The 20,495-nt window shown below is 42.2% G+C and overlaps 1 protein-coding gene across 2 annotated transcripts in view; it reads left to right on the top strand.

Moving 5' to 3' along the window:
- Positions 1-20,495, top strand: part of MYLK (myosin light chain kinase) — a 1,918,108-nt gene that overhangs the window by 1,294,504 nt on the left and 603,109 nt on the right. For both annotated transcript variants that reach the window (XM_078682035.1, XM_078682036.1), the window contains 2 exons: positions 3,751-3,948; positions 16,975-17,221. In XM_078682035.1, coding sequence (XP_078538161.1) covers positions 3,751-3,948; positions 16,975-17,221 — 445 coding nt within the window. The remainder of the gene's footprint in view (positions 1-3,750; positions 3,949-16,974; positions 17,222-20,495) is intronic.

Genomic DNA, 20,495 nt, shown 5'->3' with positions numbered 1-20,495 from the left:
TGGACCAGAGCGGTCTCACTTTACCTTGCAGGGGAGGGGGGCTCCTCAAGTTTCGTTACACCACTGGCATGGGTCATAGCGCTGACAAAATCTAGCAGAAGGTTCCGCTACGTTTTAAAGAGACCGCTGTTTGTAGGCCAAGTTTAACCTTGAAGTGCCTCAAAGGGCTTATTGTTTCTAGGCCAACCTGTCGCTGAAACGTTTGGAGAGGGTTCACTTTTTTTGTGGTGTTTCTGCCAAACAACCTCCACGCCAGAGATATATCTGGATAAGACTGAACTTTTCTCTGGTTTTAGCCGAAACACCACTTGAAATGTCCAAAGAGGACTGGAGATTTTCCTTGAATTGGCTGTTGGTAGCCAAATATGTGTGCCTCAAAGGAAGTGTTTTATTCTTTTTTTTTTTGTTCAAACAATTTTATTCATTTAAGGGAGAGAGTATAAATGATTAAGGTACTACAGCATGTAACACATAAACACCATCTTGAACAATAAATAATTAATACAAAAAATAAATAAAAATAAATATGAGCAATATTATAAAGAATGGATAAACCTTAATAAGAACAGATATATAAGAACCTACTCATGTCAATTCATTTGTATTACATTTGGGAAAAAATTATTGATCCCGCAAAAGATAAATAAAAAGACCTGCAAGAGGAAAGAAAAGAATAGTAAGATAGAGAACAAGAAAGAAAAAGAGAGAAATAAGAAAAGGGAGAAAGAGAGACAGAAGAGAAAGTGTTTTATTCTTGACCTAGGGGTGACTCTCACCAGAATCTCCACACTCGGAGCCAAATTTACAAGATTTTACGCAAAGCAGTGCAGCAACCAAAGTTGCTGCATCACATAAAAAGGACAGAGCAGAACAGTGCTGTATCTACTAAGTATAGAACACTCTTGTAGCCACTTTTATACAAGTACAGCTTCTACCAAGATGTGCAAATCATTCTGGCGTTCGATGATGCCTCTTCACCTACATTAAGCTGGGCAGTAGAGGTATTGGACTACTTCTGTTGTGACCGTAGAATGCAGATTTTATGTGCAATGGTCCAGATTAACAACTTCATCAGGTTTGTGTTACTTTTGTAATGCAAACCCGAAGGAAAGTGTTAAGGTGGGATTAACTATCCAACACAAATCTGGATTTGCATTAGATTGTCTCTTAATGTAACACAAAGTTGTGCCTTGCACTGCCTTGCATTACTTTCCTTTAAAGGGTGTTCCATGGGTGGTGCCTGGGCATTCCCAGGCAACCACCCATGAGTTTAGACGCAAATCCCTATTTACAATGATTCGTAGACTGGGATTTGCACCCAAATCTTTTGCCTCCTCAAGGCAGGCACAACTTGGATTTTTTTTTCATTTGTCCTCGTTTTCCCTACTTTACATATGTGCTGCATTGAATAGCACAAATTAACCGAGGAAAAAGACTTAAAACATAGGGTTTCTACCTTCCTCTACAAAAACTATGCTTAGTAGAATGCAGACTCGCAAGCACTATGGTGCAACGATGTCTGCGTTGTTGTACGGCTGCCAAAAATGTGCCGGAAAGGAGAACTGTGCCCCTTCTTAGTAGATGGGGCCCTGTTCCGCTCTCTCCCTTTCATGCAACGCAGAGCAGCAAGTTTAGTCGCTGAGCTTTTGTTGCGTGACTTCTTAGTAACTCTGACCCTAGGTCTTCCCTCTTGACAGATAGTTTGCTAAGCATCAACACACACTGTCTCAGGGGAGTGACTGTTTCCGCCAGAGTCAGTGAATAAATGTTGCTAGCTTGTCAACTACAACACAGTAGGATCCTGAATTTAAAGGACCATAGAAACTTTGGTTTTAGCTGTGAAAATTGCATAAAGTTTATAATGTTCAAAGTCTTTAAATAAAAATGTATTTTAATTCAATTATTTAGCCACAAAACCTATCTCTCGATAATGTGTCAGCAGTTCATGACTCCAATAACAATCCTTGTCCTCTATTACAATATACCTTCAGCAATCCGTATCATAAATAGCATAGATATTGATTATATTTCTCATAGGCTGCTTACATCATGCCAGATCATTTTTGACGCCGCCCCCCCTTTAAAGTGATAGCATTCTTATCAAACCCCTCTTCTCTCCTTCAGCTCACCAGGGGCAGGTCAACCTTGGACTAAAAAGCAGCAACATTACTTTATTCCTTAACAGGAATTGCCCCACTCTTCAGTTGTAGTCCTCCCGACCAGTTACTTGTCATGTAAATGATTCGAATAGCTTTAGCTTGGCATATAGTTCCTGGCAATGTGTTACTGTGCATATGAAGGACAAAACAATCCGGCATATGAAAGAGGGACATACATGTTACTGGTGTCGAACTTTTGAAGCCATGTACGTTATAATGCAAGTGGAAGGTGGTAACAATGACCACTGGTTATACACGTGCTTGTAAGTATACAAATCATGGGTGTGCGAAATAACACAATTTTTTATTTGCGTATGTAAAATTGCACCCTCTAGTACTGGGCATTTCAAATTAGGCCATACCTTTCATTCAGTATGTTAATTCTGGCAGTTTATGTGACTGGGCACACAGAAGGTGTCATTAACCGAAGTGGCCAACACCTTCTACTGAGCTTATGGGTACTCTAATATATATGTTACAGGACATATGGAAGCTTGCGATGTTGGTAATATATTTCTTTAAACTGTAATTGTGTGTTACTGGGCAAATGTTTTTGTAAATATGTTAATCGGCAAATGCTTGCTGACAATACCTGATGAGCATGTGGAAGCTGAAAATATTTGGGCCTGTGGATGTTGCCAATAACTTTAACATGGATGCCAGTGATAACACATACATTGCCTGCAGTTTGGCAATATCCTGCTGAGTGGGAAATTGCATTCCCAATTACTAGCAATATCTGCATTACTGGTTTTATTGTGCTAAAAAAAGACATTATGTCATTCTTTTAAAAAAAAGTGTTGGAGAAAAGCCACAATCCTTGAGTCAATCGTTTTTTAATCATATGTTGTAGTCGACTTAACTTGATAAGTGTGATTTAAAATGGACCATGTGGCACTGTTATCCAAAACTTTAAAGGAGAATCAATGAATCCCTTCTCTGCTAAATGGTCTTTAAATTCTGTCAAGAGGTAACTGGTGTTACTGACAAAATTTACTTGTCTTGGTTTTGTCTACTTAACTACTGCCAAACATTTTAGTTACCATATTTCGATTACAGTTGATTTGTTTTCTACAATGGCTAGGGTAGAGGCTTAAGCATTGCATACTGTTGTCCTTGTCCAACCCAAACAAAGAGTTTTGGTGTTTTTAAAACATTTTCAGAGTGCCTTTGGACCAGGTTCTTGTGGAGAGTTAATTGTTTTATGCATTTTCTAGCGAACAGACCATTTTGTTATTTTAGTATTGAACTCGGTCCAGCATAAATAAAGCTAAGGAGGCGTCCATTGCAATATGTACTCTTCGGGGCAGATAAAAAACATTTAAAATGTATTATCTATTAGCATGAGTTGGTCACTAAACCATTTTTCATCTTTGAGTGTTCTGCACAAACCTCAAAGAGGAAATGGAGTAGGGACCAGACCTAATCAAAACCTCAAGATTGAACCAGGAAGATATTTGAACTATACATGAATTACAGTTTCTGTCTGCCAGAAAAATACTTCTTCCTGTTCATGTTTGAAAAGTTAAGACTGAGAAGTATTTAATTGTCATCTTATTTAGTTCTCTGCCTTTGCTTTTGTTTTCTTCAGCAAATCCCCCACCCGAGGTTATTTGGCTTCACAATGGGAAGGAAATTCAGGAATCCGAAGATTTCCATTTTGAAAAAAAAGGTAACGAGTACAGTCTGTACATCCAGGAAGTGTTCCCCGAAGATACGGGCAAGTACACCTGTGAAGCATGGAACGATGAAGGGGAAGCGCAGTCCCAGGCAACACTGACAGTCCAAGGTTTGTGATAATCCAACATCTCGAAGTCTGATAGTTCAGAAGCGATACTTACTTTGGGTGGAGGTTGTACCTTTATCAAATGTCATTCTCTTTTTAACCATATTACTATTTGGATTACCTGATAAATTGGAGATTCTGAGTTGTATCAGCAGTCCTGCCTTCATTCTGAGTCGCACTGTTTGAGAGGGTTCTGAATTCATTGAGTAAAAAGCTTGAAAATCCCAGCAAAGTAATTCGGGCCATGTTGGGGTTCCCCTCACTTAGTCCTGTTTAGGTCTTCTTCATGCTTTCTGGCAAAGATAGTGTGCTAAAAGGCTTACTGTGGTCTGACAAGAATCCAGAGTATAATGGTCTTTAGACTAGAACTCAGGGCTTGAGTGCTTTCATTTGAAAGTTCCGGCGTATTTTTTGCCGGCCTGTTTGCTTAAATCTTCCATTGCTGTGGGAATGTAAAGCCTATGTCTCTTAGTAGGGTGTACACAATTCCTGAAAGCCTGTCTGTGCTGAGGAGTACTTTTTTTTTAAACAGATTTAATTTGATAGATTGCACACATGGTGCAGCACCCCGCATTCCGGAGGAAGCTGCCAATCATTACAAGGCATCAATGTCATAGCAATCTTTACATAATTTTGTCAGGCAGCAATATCAAACTGAACAATGTTAATTCCCCGCCCTCCCTCTCCCCCAAACTCCCCCCCCTGGAACCCCCCACTGGTCACACATCACCGTCTCCCCTGTTATGCAAATTAGGTCTCAGTCCAAAATTTACATACATCCTCTATCGTGGCTCATCATATAATCCCCACAGTAGCCTCCCGCTCTACCGAAGATTCCAGCCACAGGCCCCTGTAATCAGCCCACCTCTTAAAGATCCGATAGTGCTTACGTGGGCAGCCCCGGGCCACAAAGATCGGCTGCTCTAGTCCCATGCAGAAATCTAATCCCTTCTTCCACACCGGAACAGAAGGAGCTCCGGGGTCTTTCCATGCTTTTGCAATATCCCTTTTGGCGAGGGTCAGGCCTAATACCAACAGATGCCTCTTATACCTGTTCCCCCCAACCCCTTCCATCACATGCAGCAAACCCAATCGCGCTGTGCAAGGGAGTTCCCACCCCAGGACCTCAGACAGACAGCCCCACACCCCTCTCCAGAATCTTGCCAGTGAGCTACAATAACACACCGTGTGAAGCAACGTTCCTACTTCCCTCTCACATCTAAACTGAGGAGAACTTTTGATGGGGAGTGAATATCGCCAGCATTCAATTCATACGTCCACCCTAGGTGTTCAGACTCAGTGAGCATAGTATGTTACCCACATATATAAAATATACTCAAACTAAAACCGCATATATTTAGCTGTCACTCTAAACACTCAAATTTACACCAGATTTAATTTAATAAAACAGAAGCATGGTTTGTCTGTCCACACATTGTGATGAAAATACTGTAAGCTCTGTGTATGCCTGAGCCCCAGCTATGGTGATGTTAATGCCATAGCCCTGGGGTTAGAAATACAGAAGGCTCTGTTAAATGCTGAGGTGTGGAATGAATGGACATTTTTTAATAAACCTTGAGGATCTCCTGAGAAAATAGAAATAGTAGAAGAATCAGTCGCTTCAAGTCATTCTCACATGGATATTCACTTTGGATTTCACCAGCTTTACACTGCAGAAATCTCAGGGTTAAATAAATACATTTGTATTGTTCCTACAAATCTCACAATTATAATGGGCCATTAACCGCTGTTACTTGCAGGGTCAGAATTATGGGAAGGATCTGACAATAAAGCCCATAACCTTGACAGATTTATTTGTCGCCCCTACAGCTCCACAGTTCTTTTTTGCTTTTTCTAGGCCCTTAAATCCAAGTGATCAGGCTGGGAACATATAAATAACCCTGGGCGAAGAACTACGCTCCGTTCGCGGAGCTTGCGGAGTTTTGGCAACTCTGCGTTCCGCGGAGAACGCGTAGCTGTCGATTACTCCGCGATCCGGTGCGTAGCGTAGTTCTCGCGCGCTGAATAACATTATCGCGTGCGCGGCAATGGCTTTCCTTGGTTCTGCGTTCGCTTTTTCCCGGTCGCGTGTGCCACCATGTAGGTTCGCGCGATATTTAGCGCGATCACGCACTTTTGTAGTGCGAACGAGAAGATGAGTTCCCGAACATGTCTTGCACAACCCGAACACGTTACTTGTGACCCGGAACAGGAAATAAGGGAACGCAAGCGGGCGGGACAAACCTCTTGGGTAACCTAGCGCGCTAGCCATCCCGAGCATGCAGGCAGCGCCCCGAACACGCGCACCACGCTCCCGAAGCCGAAAAACGGCACGCGAACGGGTCTAGCAAGCAACTACACATGTCCGCGGAGCTACGCGTAGTTCGCGGAGTGCAAGTGCGTCTTCGCGTAGCTCCGCGGAGTGCGGCTCCGCGAACTACGCCCAGGGTTACATATAAAGTGAATTCTTAAAGAGTGAGGGCGTTATGTAGAGTTTAGGGAACGCCTACCAAAAACTTTATCTAATCCCTTCAGCCTGTTATCATCTTAAGTTTTTACTGCCCTGGCTTCAAGGATTTGAAATCAGTAGAGAATCCCGAGGATCACAGTGTGGAGCAGAGGTTGCCTCGCCATTTTCTGCCTTGTAGAAAGGGGTGTACATTCTTTGAGTTGCTCTGTTAGTTTCCACTCCCACATTTCTAATGATTATACCCAGTTATCTGATGCGAACAACAGAGTCAGAGGGATAGATACAAAATGGCTGTTTCCCATGAAGTAAACATATGGGGCTGCACAAACGGACTTGTGCCTTCCCACCATCTTCAAGGATTTCGCACATTTGATTTTTGAAATAAGCCCCGGAGACAAAGAAATAGCGCTCCTACAGAGAGCAGCTTTTCTGTCTTCACACATAGTCGTAATTGTAAGGTGCGTAAACGTATGTGGAACAAGCTACAGAAACGGCTCTATCTACTTAAGGGAAACTAGAAAGAAAAAAAACAGACAATTGGGATTTTAGACTAATTTTTTTATATTGAATCGAACTGTCCAGGATCATTACTAGAAATGTCAATGTTCTAAAAATAATAAAAACAGGGACAAGCCTTCTAGGGGCTTTGATACAAGTTGTCTTTTTTAATGGGTTTTGGTGAGAACTAAGTGGGTCTGAGCCACAGTGTCCATAAGTTCTATAGAACACAGACCACTGGTAACACTCAAGAAACGTATTTGAAGCATTCATGTCACTGCCTCTCATATGATAATATATGTATTTGAAGTTGCACCTGAAACACAATGTTTTGGCTTCTTGTTGTGTCCCTATTTAAGATTGTTCCTCATATCCTTTGTTACAAATGTATCGGAACACTGTGAATAATGTTCATACTTTGACAATTAGAACACTGGAATGTTGAGAACTCTATTAACGACAATTGAGTGGCTCTGGATTTATAATGGCTGGTATGAGCCTTCTGATTAGCATTCTCCCTTTTAGTCCAATTATAATATAGAACATTCTACCCTCAGTGGGAGGAATATTCTAAAAGCCTTAAAGCCCTTCTGCCTCCCTCTGCCAGTTATTAAAGGCCCTCTCCTGGTTATAGTCCCTCTCCTGCGGCGCAGGCCTATAACTCAAGTTCAAGGGCTTTAGCAACTGGTATAGCCCTCGACAGCGGTCTCTAAGGCTATATTATTGACTGACACTATGCTGAATTAAGAATGATTGTATTGTATTATACTTGCATTTATATAGCACTTACTACCACTAATGAGGTGCCAAAGCACTTTTTCAGCGAGTAGCACGCTACTCCGAAACCCATTAATGATTAGTGGTGAATTAGTATAGTAAAATAGAAAAGTAATTTGAGTGGTGGATATGTTAGCCAATTATGTGGATTAAGAAGGATTGTGCAGGGATAGACAAGGAAAAAGTTTTGCATTTATATAGCGCTTGCTACCCCTGATGAGGTGTTGAATCGTTTTTTGGCGTGTAGCATGCTACTCCAGAATCCATAAAGGATTAGTGGTGAATTAGTATAGTGTTTATATTTGTTACATTTCCTCATTACATCAGTTATGAACCAGAAACCCTTGCAATGCGTGAGTGGCAGGCATTAGCTCTCTAAAAGGCTTTTGAGCAAAGAACTAAGGGGCCGATTACTATCTCGGCCGGAAAGCCTCCGACCCTAGGTCGGCGGATTTCCGACTGAGATCATCGGTTTCTCTTCCGACCGGCTGATTACAATACAGCCGGTCAGAATTGAAACCGGCCGGTCATTCCGGCTGTCTTCCGATGGGCTCCTTGGAACCGGCCTGTAATCCATATGGACGACGTTTGATGCCATCCGGATTATGATGTGCAGTTTCTGGCAGGCTTTCCATGCTGGGCTTTCCGACATGGAAAGCCTGTTGTAATGCGTGTTAGCGGGCCCCTAACAGTGCCCCCTTTTGTTTTTGGCCCCCGGTTGGGAGCCAAGAGGGCAGATGATCCCTGGACCTTGAGGCAGGCACCTTGAGGTGCCTGCCACGGGGTGCAGGGATTAACACAATCTCCCATTTCTCCATCAGAGCTTGTGTCACGGCCGATTTACGGCCATAACACAAGCTCCCATAGAGAAATAGCAGCATGCACTCACACCATGTGAGGTCGCATCGTAATTTGGCCGTTAGGACCACTAACTGTGGGCTGGTCTGTCCCATTTCCACGATGGTTGCATCCGCCCGACATCGTAATAAATTAGCATTGGTGCCAATGCACTGGCACACAATTTAGACCATGGCTATACAACCCTCTTCATCTGGTTGGTAAAATAACATATCCTCTTTGTGATGCTTATGTATGCAGACATAAAAGGAAATTGTGATCAGCTTTGCTGTGAGGCTCAAGAAAGGTTACTTACAGTAGTTCTCAAACGTGAGTACAGGTAAAAAGAAGTGAGGGCGTTAAAAATACCTAAGCTGGGTCACAGCTATGATGCTTGTTTTTTTTAAGCTGGATGGTAGGCCAGATGATGGGTAATATTACAGGTTACTGCTGTAATGTTGTAACTATCATTCCAAAGAAGGGGACAAACTGTGATTGTGTGCTCTATGTATTGAGGACAGATTTATTGTCCTACAAAAATATAGTGATCTATATATCGAGGAAACAAATATTGTAAAGATAAGTACGCATAGGTAACTATTGATTTAATGTTCTTAACTCCACATCCATGTACCTTGAAGGTATATATGTATGTATGTATGTATGTGTGTAGACACTCTGTAGTTACAGTGCGGAATTCCAGAGATAAGAATTCCTCAGGTACTTGCTCGCTAATAACTTTGCCACCATTTATTGTATATCCACGAAACTTTGTAGACCCATTGCTTTTCTGTTGTGGTTCGTGAAGGGGGCTCAAAGAAAAAAAACTAAGGGCCCCAGAACATGTTTTCCAACCAATGGATTTTCTATAGACTTTTGTATCAGATGTAGCAGCAAGATGGCCCGATACATTTTGTTAAAAAGTGACAGGAATATAGATCACATTGTAGAAAGGGTCCTTTTTGTTAATAGAGCGAAATGGGTTCAATACAAAGTTATAAGGCATAAAAACATAGCAATATATTGGGATGCAGTAATTTTGCAGTATTCTGTGGTACATGCGATGACAAAACATTATGTGTTTGGCTAAGGCAAACACTTACAAAATTAAAAGGCAGAGATGTTGTTAGCCCTTGCTTACTCTGTGTTGTGGGTTTCAAGTGGAATTATAAAGTACTACTACAATTTCAGTGTACTACTATTTTATAACTGCATAGGAAGGCTTGAGGCACTTTAGAGAAGTCTGTAAAGGTATGGAAAAGTTGTTTTTATTTGTTTATATATATTTAATTTATGGAATACCGCTGTATTACCTAGAGGGTACTGCTGTAGTTAAAACATTGTTTTACTAAATATGAAAAATACATTTAGAAAAAAACACTATACTACACTATAAATTCCTTAAAACCCAAAATGTAGAATTAGAGCCCCATTACGATGGCGGGCGGACTTTGCCGCCCGCCACCGTAACAGAAAATGGCACCGACCGTCAGAGGTGCGGCAGTCCCACGAGGCGAATTAGGATGTGCCTCCCACATTGGCTGTCGCGTTCTGGCATTTAACATTGCAGATAGTGCTGCTGGGTGCAGCTTCATCCGCAGTGTTAAATGTGCATGGTTTGCATTGCCATGCACAACGTGACAGGCACCACGTGGTGCCTGTCACCTTGTGTATGGCAATGTAGGGCGTACCATAGGAACCCCAAAGTGCAGCCACTCACCCTCCTGGGGGTCCGTAACAGGCCCCTAAAGCAATTTCCGCTGGCCTTTCCATGGCGGCATCGCCACCATGGAAAGGCCTTACAAATTGCACATCATTATATGGATGGCGGTGCCTGCCCGGCACCGCCACCTTATTTTGCCCCTGAGCCGCACAGCAGCCAATCGTAACAATGCCTGCCAACGGAAAAGCGGCAGATGGTCTTTCCGTCCGCCGCGGTACCCCACGCCATACTAATATGGCGGGGGGTAAATCAGGTACAGATGGCGGGCGGATCGCTACCACCAGGCCAGCGGTGGCGATCCACCCGCCATCATAATAGACACCTAAGTGTTGGACAAACAATATTTCGCCCTTAGAAAACTAAAAGGCAGCCATATTGGTTAGACTGTATTAGTCAACTTTTAGGGTTTTAAGGGGAAATACAGTGCATTTCTGTTTTTTCAACATATTTCATTTTAATTCATTTCTATTACTATCACAGTACTTTCTAGGTAGTAGCATGGTACTCCTTAACCTTTTTTAAAAAAACAAATATATGAAGTGAGATAATGAATTTTCTCTACCTTTACAGACTTAACTTCTACATTCCTTCCTATGCAATTATATTACAGTACTATACTATAGTTTCACTTAAAAAACAGAATGCAGACTAAGTGTGGTCTAAACAATATGAGTACCTTTTAATTTTGTAGGGGCTTTCAAAACCTAATTACTAACAAAAAGGACCCTTTCTATCCCCAAATCTATCTTCCTACCAATTTTCACCTATATACGTTTAACCATTTTTCTGCTGCGTCTGTTTAAACTACACTCTACCACATGACATGATACTCCACTCTACTGTTTGAATTGCCACTCCAGTCAAATGTACGACAGTCCACTCCACTCTGACATGTCACTCCACTCTATGACAGTCCACTCCACTCTGCCACCGTCTGCTCGACTCTGACACTCCACACCACTGTACGACACTCTCTATGCCACTCCAATTAACAGTACTCCACTCTATGCCACTAACCTGTATGCCACTCTGCTTTACTCCACACCACACCACTGTAGGACACTCCACTCTACAATACTCTATTATAAGCCTCTCCTCTCTAAGCCTCTCCACTCTAAGCCTCATCCCTCTATGCCTCTTCACTCCATGCCACTCCACTCTGTCACTCCACTCTACACTGTTCTACTCTACGCTATTCCACTCTACCTTATTTCACTCTATGCCATTCCAATCTATGCTTTCCCACTCTGTGCTATCCCACTCTGCAGCACTTCATTCTATGCCACTCCACTCCACTTTTTGTTATTTGACTCTGTGCTGCCCCACTCTATGCCACTCTACTCTACGCCATTCTACTGTATGCCAGTTCACTCTACGCCACTCCACACCACTCTTGTCTAGTCAGCACCATTGTACTATCCTCTAATTTACTCCATTCCACACTTTATCCTCTACGCCACTCCTCTATACACTATTCCACTCTACGCTATTCCATCGATTCCACTCCACGAAATTGCACTGTATGCCACTCTACCCTATGCTAATCCACTCTATGCCATTCCTCTGTACACCCCTCAACTATATGCCACTCCACTGTACGCCATTCCACTCTTCGCGACTCCACTCTATGCCACTCCACCACTCCACTTTACCCTGTCACTTCACTCTACACCACTCCACTGTAGAATATTTGACTCTGACACTCCACTCTACACCCAGCACTCTATGCTTCTCCTCTCTATGCCCTTCCACTCTGAAGACTATTCCACTCTACCCCACTCTATGCTATTCCACTGTAGGCTTCTCCACTCCACCCCACTCCACTCTATGCCACTCCACTCCACTCCACTCTACACTATGTCACTGTACCCCACTCTGCTAAATGCAACTCCACTGTATGCTCCACCACTCTTTGCCACTCCACTCTACGCTGTTCCATTTTATGTCACTCCACTATGCAGCTCTATTGCACACCACTGCACTCTACACACTACACTCTACACCATTTCACTCTATCCCACTTCAGCCTACACTTCTCCACTGTAACACACAGTATGGCATGTCCCTCTGACTCAACGCTCTATTGTATAATAAGCCACTCCTCTGTGCACCACTGCAGTCTACTGGACGAATCATATCCCACTGTACGCCATTCTACTGTACGCCTCTTCACTCTATGATGTTCCACTCTACACCACTCCATTCTACGCCACTCTACTGTATGCCACTCCACTCTATGCCACTCCACACCACTGCACTCCACGCCAGTCCACTCTACCATATTCTACTCAATTCCACCACACTCCACTCTATGCCACTCCTCTCTAAGCCCCTCAACTGTATGCCACTCCACTCTATGCCACTCCACTCAGCCCCACTGCACTCTACACCACTCCATGCCACACAACTGTACCCACTACACTACAATTTACATTATTCGACTCTAAGCGACTCAACTGTAATCCACTGCACTCTGCACCACTCCACTCTACCCCACTCAGCTCAGCCTCACTGCAATCTACACCACTCCATGCAACTCTACGCCACTCCACTCTACACGGCTCCACTGGACGCAACCGCACTTTACGTACCTCCACTTGATGCTACTCCACTCTACGTGACTCTACTCTACGCCACTCTATTGTATCCCACTTCAATCTATGCCGCTCTACTTTACGCCACTCTACTGTACACCACTCTACTCTACTGCAATCCAAGCCACTGTACAAAAAGAAATACAACAATGGATTTACTTTAGATATGTTAAAAAATGTTTTTACAAATTACAAAGCCATACTAATTCAATTAAAAAAAACAAAGGTTAAAGCTTGTTTATAGTTAGAAAAACTTTATTTATTCTTTCTAAACAAACCAGACTTAAGCTACACAAACCTTCGAAATTCTGAAATGATAACTTACAGTTAAAACTGTTGTTCCCTCTGAAAAGTCCTTTAACTGCTGCACCTCTGTAGATAGTGTTGTCAAATCGCTAGCCACACTACATTAACTGTAACTGGCACCTTCTCCATGCACTGCTTATACCCTTTCATATTATATCACTTCTAGCATGTTAAATGATAGCATACATAATAAGACTCCTAATATGTGACATGAAATCATTAATGTCAACAATGTGCATGATAGAGTGCCGGGTTATAATTAATGTAGCATAACTAGTGAGTTCACAATACTGTCTACGTAGGTGCTGGATTTATAGGATGTTTTGTTGGGGGCACCAGTTATAACTTTAAGTTATATCAGTAACTTTAGATTTTCAAAGGTTTGTAGTTTTAGTTTTGTTTGAAAGATTAAAGAAAGTTCTTCTAACTTTAACTAAGCTTTAACCTTTGGTTTTGTTTTCATGGTATATGATATATACGTTTTTTATAGTATATATATGTGGAGTTAAGTATAGTAAACTTATATTTATATACACACACACACACACACACACACACACTTAGTAGTTAGAGCACAGCATTTATAAATGATATTTCATCCACAATACTGTGGTAGGGATGTGTGACCCTAGTTGCATGTTGAATTGTGGGATTTGCAGTCCAACCTCTGTAGTTTGTCCCTCCCATTCCTTGGTGACAAATCTGTTTTCCCTCCAAATTTCTCCTTTGCTCTGTGCTAAGGCCTGTGTGTTAAAACAGTGCACCCCCAGCCACCATTTTGTGTTCACAAGCCAGTGAGGCCAGCCCCCCTGCCTCCCCCCCCCACAACAGGGATATTGTACATCAGAGGGTGCTTCTGTGAGCTGTTTAAACTGTATTTACTGGGGCCTGTGCACTTCGTTTTTTGGCCAGCAGGGGGAGTAAAGTTTTATTTAAACAGTATTGTTAGATTTTGAGTTAGTGAAGCCTTTACCTGCAGAAGTCCAAAGTGTGGATTGAGCCTGTCTGTCTCCTGGGAGATTCTGAAAAGGAGAAGCAGCTTCCAACTCCCTGGCCAGCAAACCTTGTCTGAGGTCGCTGGGACCTTATATGGTCTGCTAGTGGTTGGCACATGTGTACACTGATTGGTGGTTGTATCTGGTGTTTCTATTGGGTTAGGGTTAATGTCCTCATTGGTTGGGTATTTGAGGGATCTGATTGGTTTCTGGGTCTGTGATTCAATTATTGTAGGGTTGGGACTATGGCTAGGGTTAGGATTTCTATTGGAAGTAGGGACTAGGGCTTCCTATGTTATTGGTTGTTGGGAGTAGGATGGGACTAGAGCTAGGGTTAGACCTTTAATTGGAAGTAGCTATTTAGGGCTTCTGGTGTGATTGGTTGTTGGACTAGTTGTGGGACTAAGAGTAGGGTTAGGCTTTCTATTGGAAGTAGGGACTAGGGCTACCTGTACCATTGGCTGCTTGGACTTGGGTTGGGGCTACTGGTAGGGCTAAGGCCTTTGTTGGACGTAGAGATCAGGGTTTTTGAACTGATTGGGCGCTTGGACTAGGGCTAAGATTGGCTGTAAGGTCCTGGCCTTTTATTGGTTCTAGATATTTAGGCCTAGTGTTGTGATTGGATAGTGTTACGGCTAGGGATTCCATTGGCTGAAGGGGTCACCTGATTACTAGGGCTATAAAAAAGGCCAGGCTTAGGGCGTCTCCGCCCGGGCGTCGAGGTTAAGGGTGCAGAGGACAAGGGTAGTTGCCTGTTTGAGCCTGTTAAGGGCGGAGAGGACAAGGGTAGTTGCCTGTTTGAGCCTGTTTAGGGCGGAGAGGACAAGGGTAGTTGCCTCTTTGAGCCTGTTCGAGACTGGTCGGTACTAGGGCCAGAAATGCTGCCCTTTATCTCATTTAGCTAGGTTCTCAAACTTTTGGAGCAAGTGTGACATGTTGCTTATATTTTTTGCGTGTGTTTAAGGCGGAAGGTGTGTGAGTCAGGGGAGGTGGTGCAGCATGTGGGTCATGTTGTAATGTTCTAATTTGTCCAATGGATGAGAGGCGGTTAGAAGAGAGGTGCTGTATTGCTGTATCAACGTTGGGTGTGGTGGAACAGTGAAAGCTTGGCATTGGAGTTTGTTCCTTTGTGTGGTTTGAAAGGTGGGTATATGTATGTATTTTGTGATGGTAAGTACGATGAGGTGTTGTGCTCTGAAGATGTTGTGCTGGTGTGTGTGATATGTTTTGCTTTTGAGGTGTAGTGAAAAGGGGTGCTGATGTATATGTTTCATGCACTGGATTTGGTTGTGTAGTATTGTTTGTGAGAGGAGGTTGTGACGTAGAGGGGTGGTGATGTGTTTATGAATAGAGTGTATGTTGTGTGTAGGAGGGAATTAAGTAGAGGTGAAAGTGTTTATCTTAGACTGGTTTGTTGCAAGAGTTACAAAGTGTGGTTGTGTGCAGTGTGTGTGTTGTGTGTTAGTGTTATTATGGTAGAAGGGAGAGGAGGGTGTTTGTTGGACAACTGATGGAAGGATCATTATATGGTTGTTAGTGATAAAAGGTGGTCAGTTAGGTGTAAATACAGCAGGGAGAGTGTGTCTGAATGGGATGTAGTTATGTATGGTGTTGATTGGCGTTGTGTTAGTGATGAGTGTATTGGTTAGCGGTATAGGATAGAGTTGTGTACTGTTTGTGGGTTATGGTGGATGTGTGGTAGTTGGGATAGTAGGGTGTGTAGATGTGGTTTGGTTGGGTTTGTGGTGCATGCTGGTACATTAATCTGTGCATAGTGTTGTGCATGGTGTACATTTGGTGTGAGTGTGTTGCTCTGCTTGTGGATGTGGATGGTGTGGGCTGGGTATTGCTAAACGAGAAACCTTTCTAAACTCTTCCCTCTGACTCCTCCCCTCTAAAACTCATGTTTACTCATCCAAAAGCCTCTTCCTACTGCTAAGACCTAAAAATAAATCCTTCACTCTTTTATCCCTCCTCTATCCTTTTCAATCAAAATTAACAATCTAACATGTTCACTTCTCAAATTCCATATTCAACTATACTAATATACTGCCCAAATAACTGAATAACATTTCTACTACTCAAATTACTTCATATTTACACTACACTCATTTTCAACACTAATCCTTTATGGGTTCCAGAGTGGCATGCTACTCGGCAGAAAAGCGCTTCAACATCCATCAGGGGTAACAAGTGCTATGAATGCAAATATCTCTTCCCCAAAGCCTCCGCTATCCTTCTCACTCAAAATAACAGACTAATAAATCATTTCATATTTCACCATATTAATTCACCACTAATCCTTTATAGGCTTCCTGAATAGCGTGGGTCAACAAGCGATAAATAAATACAACCCTTTGTACTCCTCTATCCTTCTACTATCATTCCAAATCCAAATAACTGACTAACCTATCCTCCACTTAAAATGTACTTGCATGTTTCATTATACTAATTCAACACTAATACTCTATGGGTCCCGGAGTAGCGTGCTACTCGCCGAAAAAGCGCTTCAACGCCTCGTCAGGAGTAGTAAGCGCTATATAAATGCAATTACAATACAATACAATACAATATTGACACTTACTATCTCTGAACCATGGGCTTAAGTGTATTGCACTCACTAAAATCTGGAATCTGGGACTTTGTGGTTTTGTTTGAGTATGATGAATTTATGATGGCATGGTCTGCTATATTTACTCTTTCCTTAAGCCGCAGGATCAGATTTACCAATGAGTTCTTTCATTGTGCTGTACCACTTTGTTATGACCTATGCTACAATTAAGCTTTACAGGCACTCTTTGTTTATTTTCTCTTGTGTTGTTGCTGTAGAGCCCCAGGATGGAATCCAACCCTGGTTCATTAGCAAACCAAAGTCTGTGACAGCGACGGCGGGGGAGAATGTTCTGATCTCCTGCGCTATTGCCGGGGACCCATTCCCAGCTGTCCACTGGTTGAAAGATGGACGAGAGCTGACTGAAAAAGATGAGGTTGAGATCCTGCAAAACGAAGACGTGTTCACGCTTATACTACGGAATGTCCAAGCCCGTTACGCGGGAAAGTATGAAATCAAATTAAAGTAAGTGATCAAAACCACTGTCAAAGTAGGGTGGGACGGAATGATTTCCACACCACCTTCAGAGAATGCGAAGGCTCCAAAGAACTCCCTATCAAATTCTTATTGTAGCACAGGGCACGAGTTGAATTTAATGGAAATTAGGGATTTTTAAGGAAATGTTAGCCCTTTCTAAACAATTTGCACATGTTCTTCAGATTTCTCAGTGTTTGTCCCTGTAATGACATTTGTTAGTTGCCAATGTACTAACCCTGTGTTTTGTTTGGATCGCGTTGTTTGAAAGGTTATGGCTGACGTTTACAAAACGAAATCTGTTTTGAATTCTTCTAACTTCTATCTGATTTCAAGCTTCCTTGTCCAACTGTTACCATCAGCAAGTAGTCTTATATGTTCTTTGAAAAACATAGCACTTACCTTCAATGGGAGCACTTCACTTCCAAGGCGCTACATTATTCCTGACTTGGGGTGCCAAAATGACGTTTTATCACACTTTGGGCAAGATCCAGAGAGAATTGTGGTCACCTAGGGTGAACATAATGGATTTCTTTTTTTATTTTTGTGTTATTTCCCAAGCTAAATTTGCAGAATTAGTTTATGCATGCTAATTACAGCCTGAAATGTTTATGCTCCACTAGTACGGTGGAATCTCCACTTTCACAAATGTAGTGTTGACAGCATTATTTGTAGGCATTTCGGGGGTAGGGGTTCCGGCAAAAAGTGGCGAATGACTAGGTGCTAGAAAATGTGCTGGTATTAATATAAACTATTACATGTAGTTTCTCACCTCCGAAACATACGAAAATGTTTCCATAGACATAAGGCCGGGCACTGAAACCCTTGCAGCGCAGGGGGCCCCTTTCGGCATAAAGGCTAAAAGTGTCTGGGAGATGTAGAAGTCTCAGGGGCCCCTCACCACATTCTCCTGGGTTCCCATCATGTTTTATTATGCTACAGAGTGTATCATTGCAAAATCCAGCACTATGCCATGATTCCAGCGTGCTGATGGGGGGAGATACATCCCTAGGACTAATGGGGGAAGTCTAATCGGACAGATTCCTTTATGAAACAAAAAACAATGGGCAGTTTCTCATGCAAATCTAAAACTTGTGTACACTTGGGATCTTTTGGAAATCCAGTAAAAGTCATAAACTGGCAAGACACATAGAAGTAATCACAATCCAACAACGTTTCAACTTTTATAAGGGCATTGGGGCTTTGTCTTAAGATATGTTCCTTAGGTATTATGTTGTCTTTTAGTCAGTCTGCTACAGTAGCATTACCCTAATTACTGTCTACTTTATATTGTGCAATCCTTTCTTTCTAACCCAATAGCAAAACATATTCAGTATGTGTGTGAAAATCAGCGGTGATCCCCAATATGGTGAACCTAGATAGTTTAAAGGCCTGATTCTGCAAGGGATTCATAATCCGCCACTCCTACAGGTACTATGGCTCAAGGCTGCAGATTTACAAATGTACTCTGTTCACAAAAATCAGTAATGTGCATTGAAATCTGCTTCGGTGGCAGGTTCCCAGACATACTTCTGAATGAGTCGGGATTTTTATTTAAAAGCTGTTATTTCCCCAGCGCACAATTGAGCATAGTGAAAGGCATCCCGATGTACGCTGGGAAACATTTTCCCTTGGGAGAAAACTCTTCCACTCACTGAGTTCCCTCCCACTGCTCGTATACATCTTTAACTGCTTCCAGGAAACAAAGGAGTCGAAGAGGAGACTGTGAATGGACACACACTTGAGAGTTTGTGGGCATTCACAAAGATTCAAGGTAAACCACTCCCTCAATTTACAAATTGCCACCCTTGTGTTGGATTTATTACTGAATTGGATGCAGATGTGGCATAAAATTACGCCTTAGTAAAGCCTTTTATGCGCAACTTCTGGACAGCTGTGAGGCATAAATGGGACATTTTTGGCCATAAAACTTTTCCCCTGCATTGAAAACGTTTTGATTTGAAGAAAAGTCTTTCCTTAGGAGGTGACATTATGGACATGAACTGTGTAAAGATGTGTGGCGCTCCAACCACTATAGAATTTTACCTGCATCTCCACCTTTATTAAGATAAAGTCATTTTGTTTCCCTTGCCTTCCTATTTGGCACAACCCAGTGATGGCAATTTAAGACTGTCATCTTGCATTGTTTTATGGGAGTGCTGGCAGTGATGAGGAGCAGTGCATGGCCATCAGACTTGTATAACACTGCCGTGAAAGCTGTGAAGCTGAGGTACTTTTGACTGTTAGTAGTAGTGTGGTCATGAGTAAAAGAGATATTCTGGAAAGGTCTCATTGAAAAGTCTGTTCTTAAGTTTCTTTTTCACATTCAACTGTTATAGGTAGTCAAGTGGGAAGGCATGCCGTAGGAATTTTCTGTAACGTTATTATCCTGTTACTCTGTAGTTTGATTGGCTGTTTTTTGCATGGGCATGCTTGTGGATCTGGTTTGTTTAATTACTGTGTGGTGGCCAAACATAATTCACATATTTCGTGCAATGTCTTTAAGAGGTTTATCGAGGTAACTCCACTTTAGAGTACACTGGTATTCACTTAATCTCGGGTATCACTTGGCGTAATCTGTTCATTTAGGGCCCCCAGAAATTTAGTTTAGAAGGTGTGCAGTCTTTTTCAGCTCCTCCTTAGGTACTTTGCCTCACCTGGTATTGCAGTTATATGGCAATGACTGGGACGTTAGTGGTGCTAGACACCTTTTTAGGTGTGTGCAGGATAGAATAGAAAGCGTGTTCTGAACCACTTGCTGATGGTTGTATAGTCAGTCGTTTCACCACCACCGTATTGATGGAAAATACAGAGGCAATTAAACAGGGCTGTGACATTCAGCTATCTCAAGTGGGACAGCACCATACTCTGGTAGTTTGTCAGTTGAGTGGGGTGCATGGATGCATTAAGGTTGAGGGAGTGGAGGAGAAAGCACACTGCAGTAAAACTCAAGATGCAGCAACGCAGTATTCAGAAGAGGATGAGTTACAGACAACTGACACACCTTGGCCCTTTTTCCATACATACTTCCTACTTGATGCCACTGTTGTGAATGTTTTAAGAAAAATGATAATGTCCATACATGTAGTTTGTAGTTTGTAAAGACTCCTTGCTTAGAGTAACAAATCACCTTTTAGTTGAAGATTTGTTTGGTATTATTTATTTATACCTTTTGACTCATTTGTTTTAAGTTAGAAAATATTTCATACGAAAAGACATACCATGTACAAACACTTATTCAAACAAAAAAACATACTACAAATGA

The sequence above is a fragment of the Lissotriton helveticus genome, chromosome 3_1 (genome assembly GCF_964261635.1).
Source record: "Lissotriton helveticus chromosome 3_1, aLisHel1.1, whole genome shotgun sequence".
NCBI lineage: Eukaryota > Metazoa > Chordata > Amphibia > Caudata > Salamandridae > Lissotriton > Lissotriton helveticus.
This window is presented reverse-complemented; position numbering and strand designations above follow the sequence as displayed.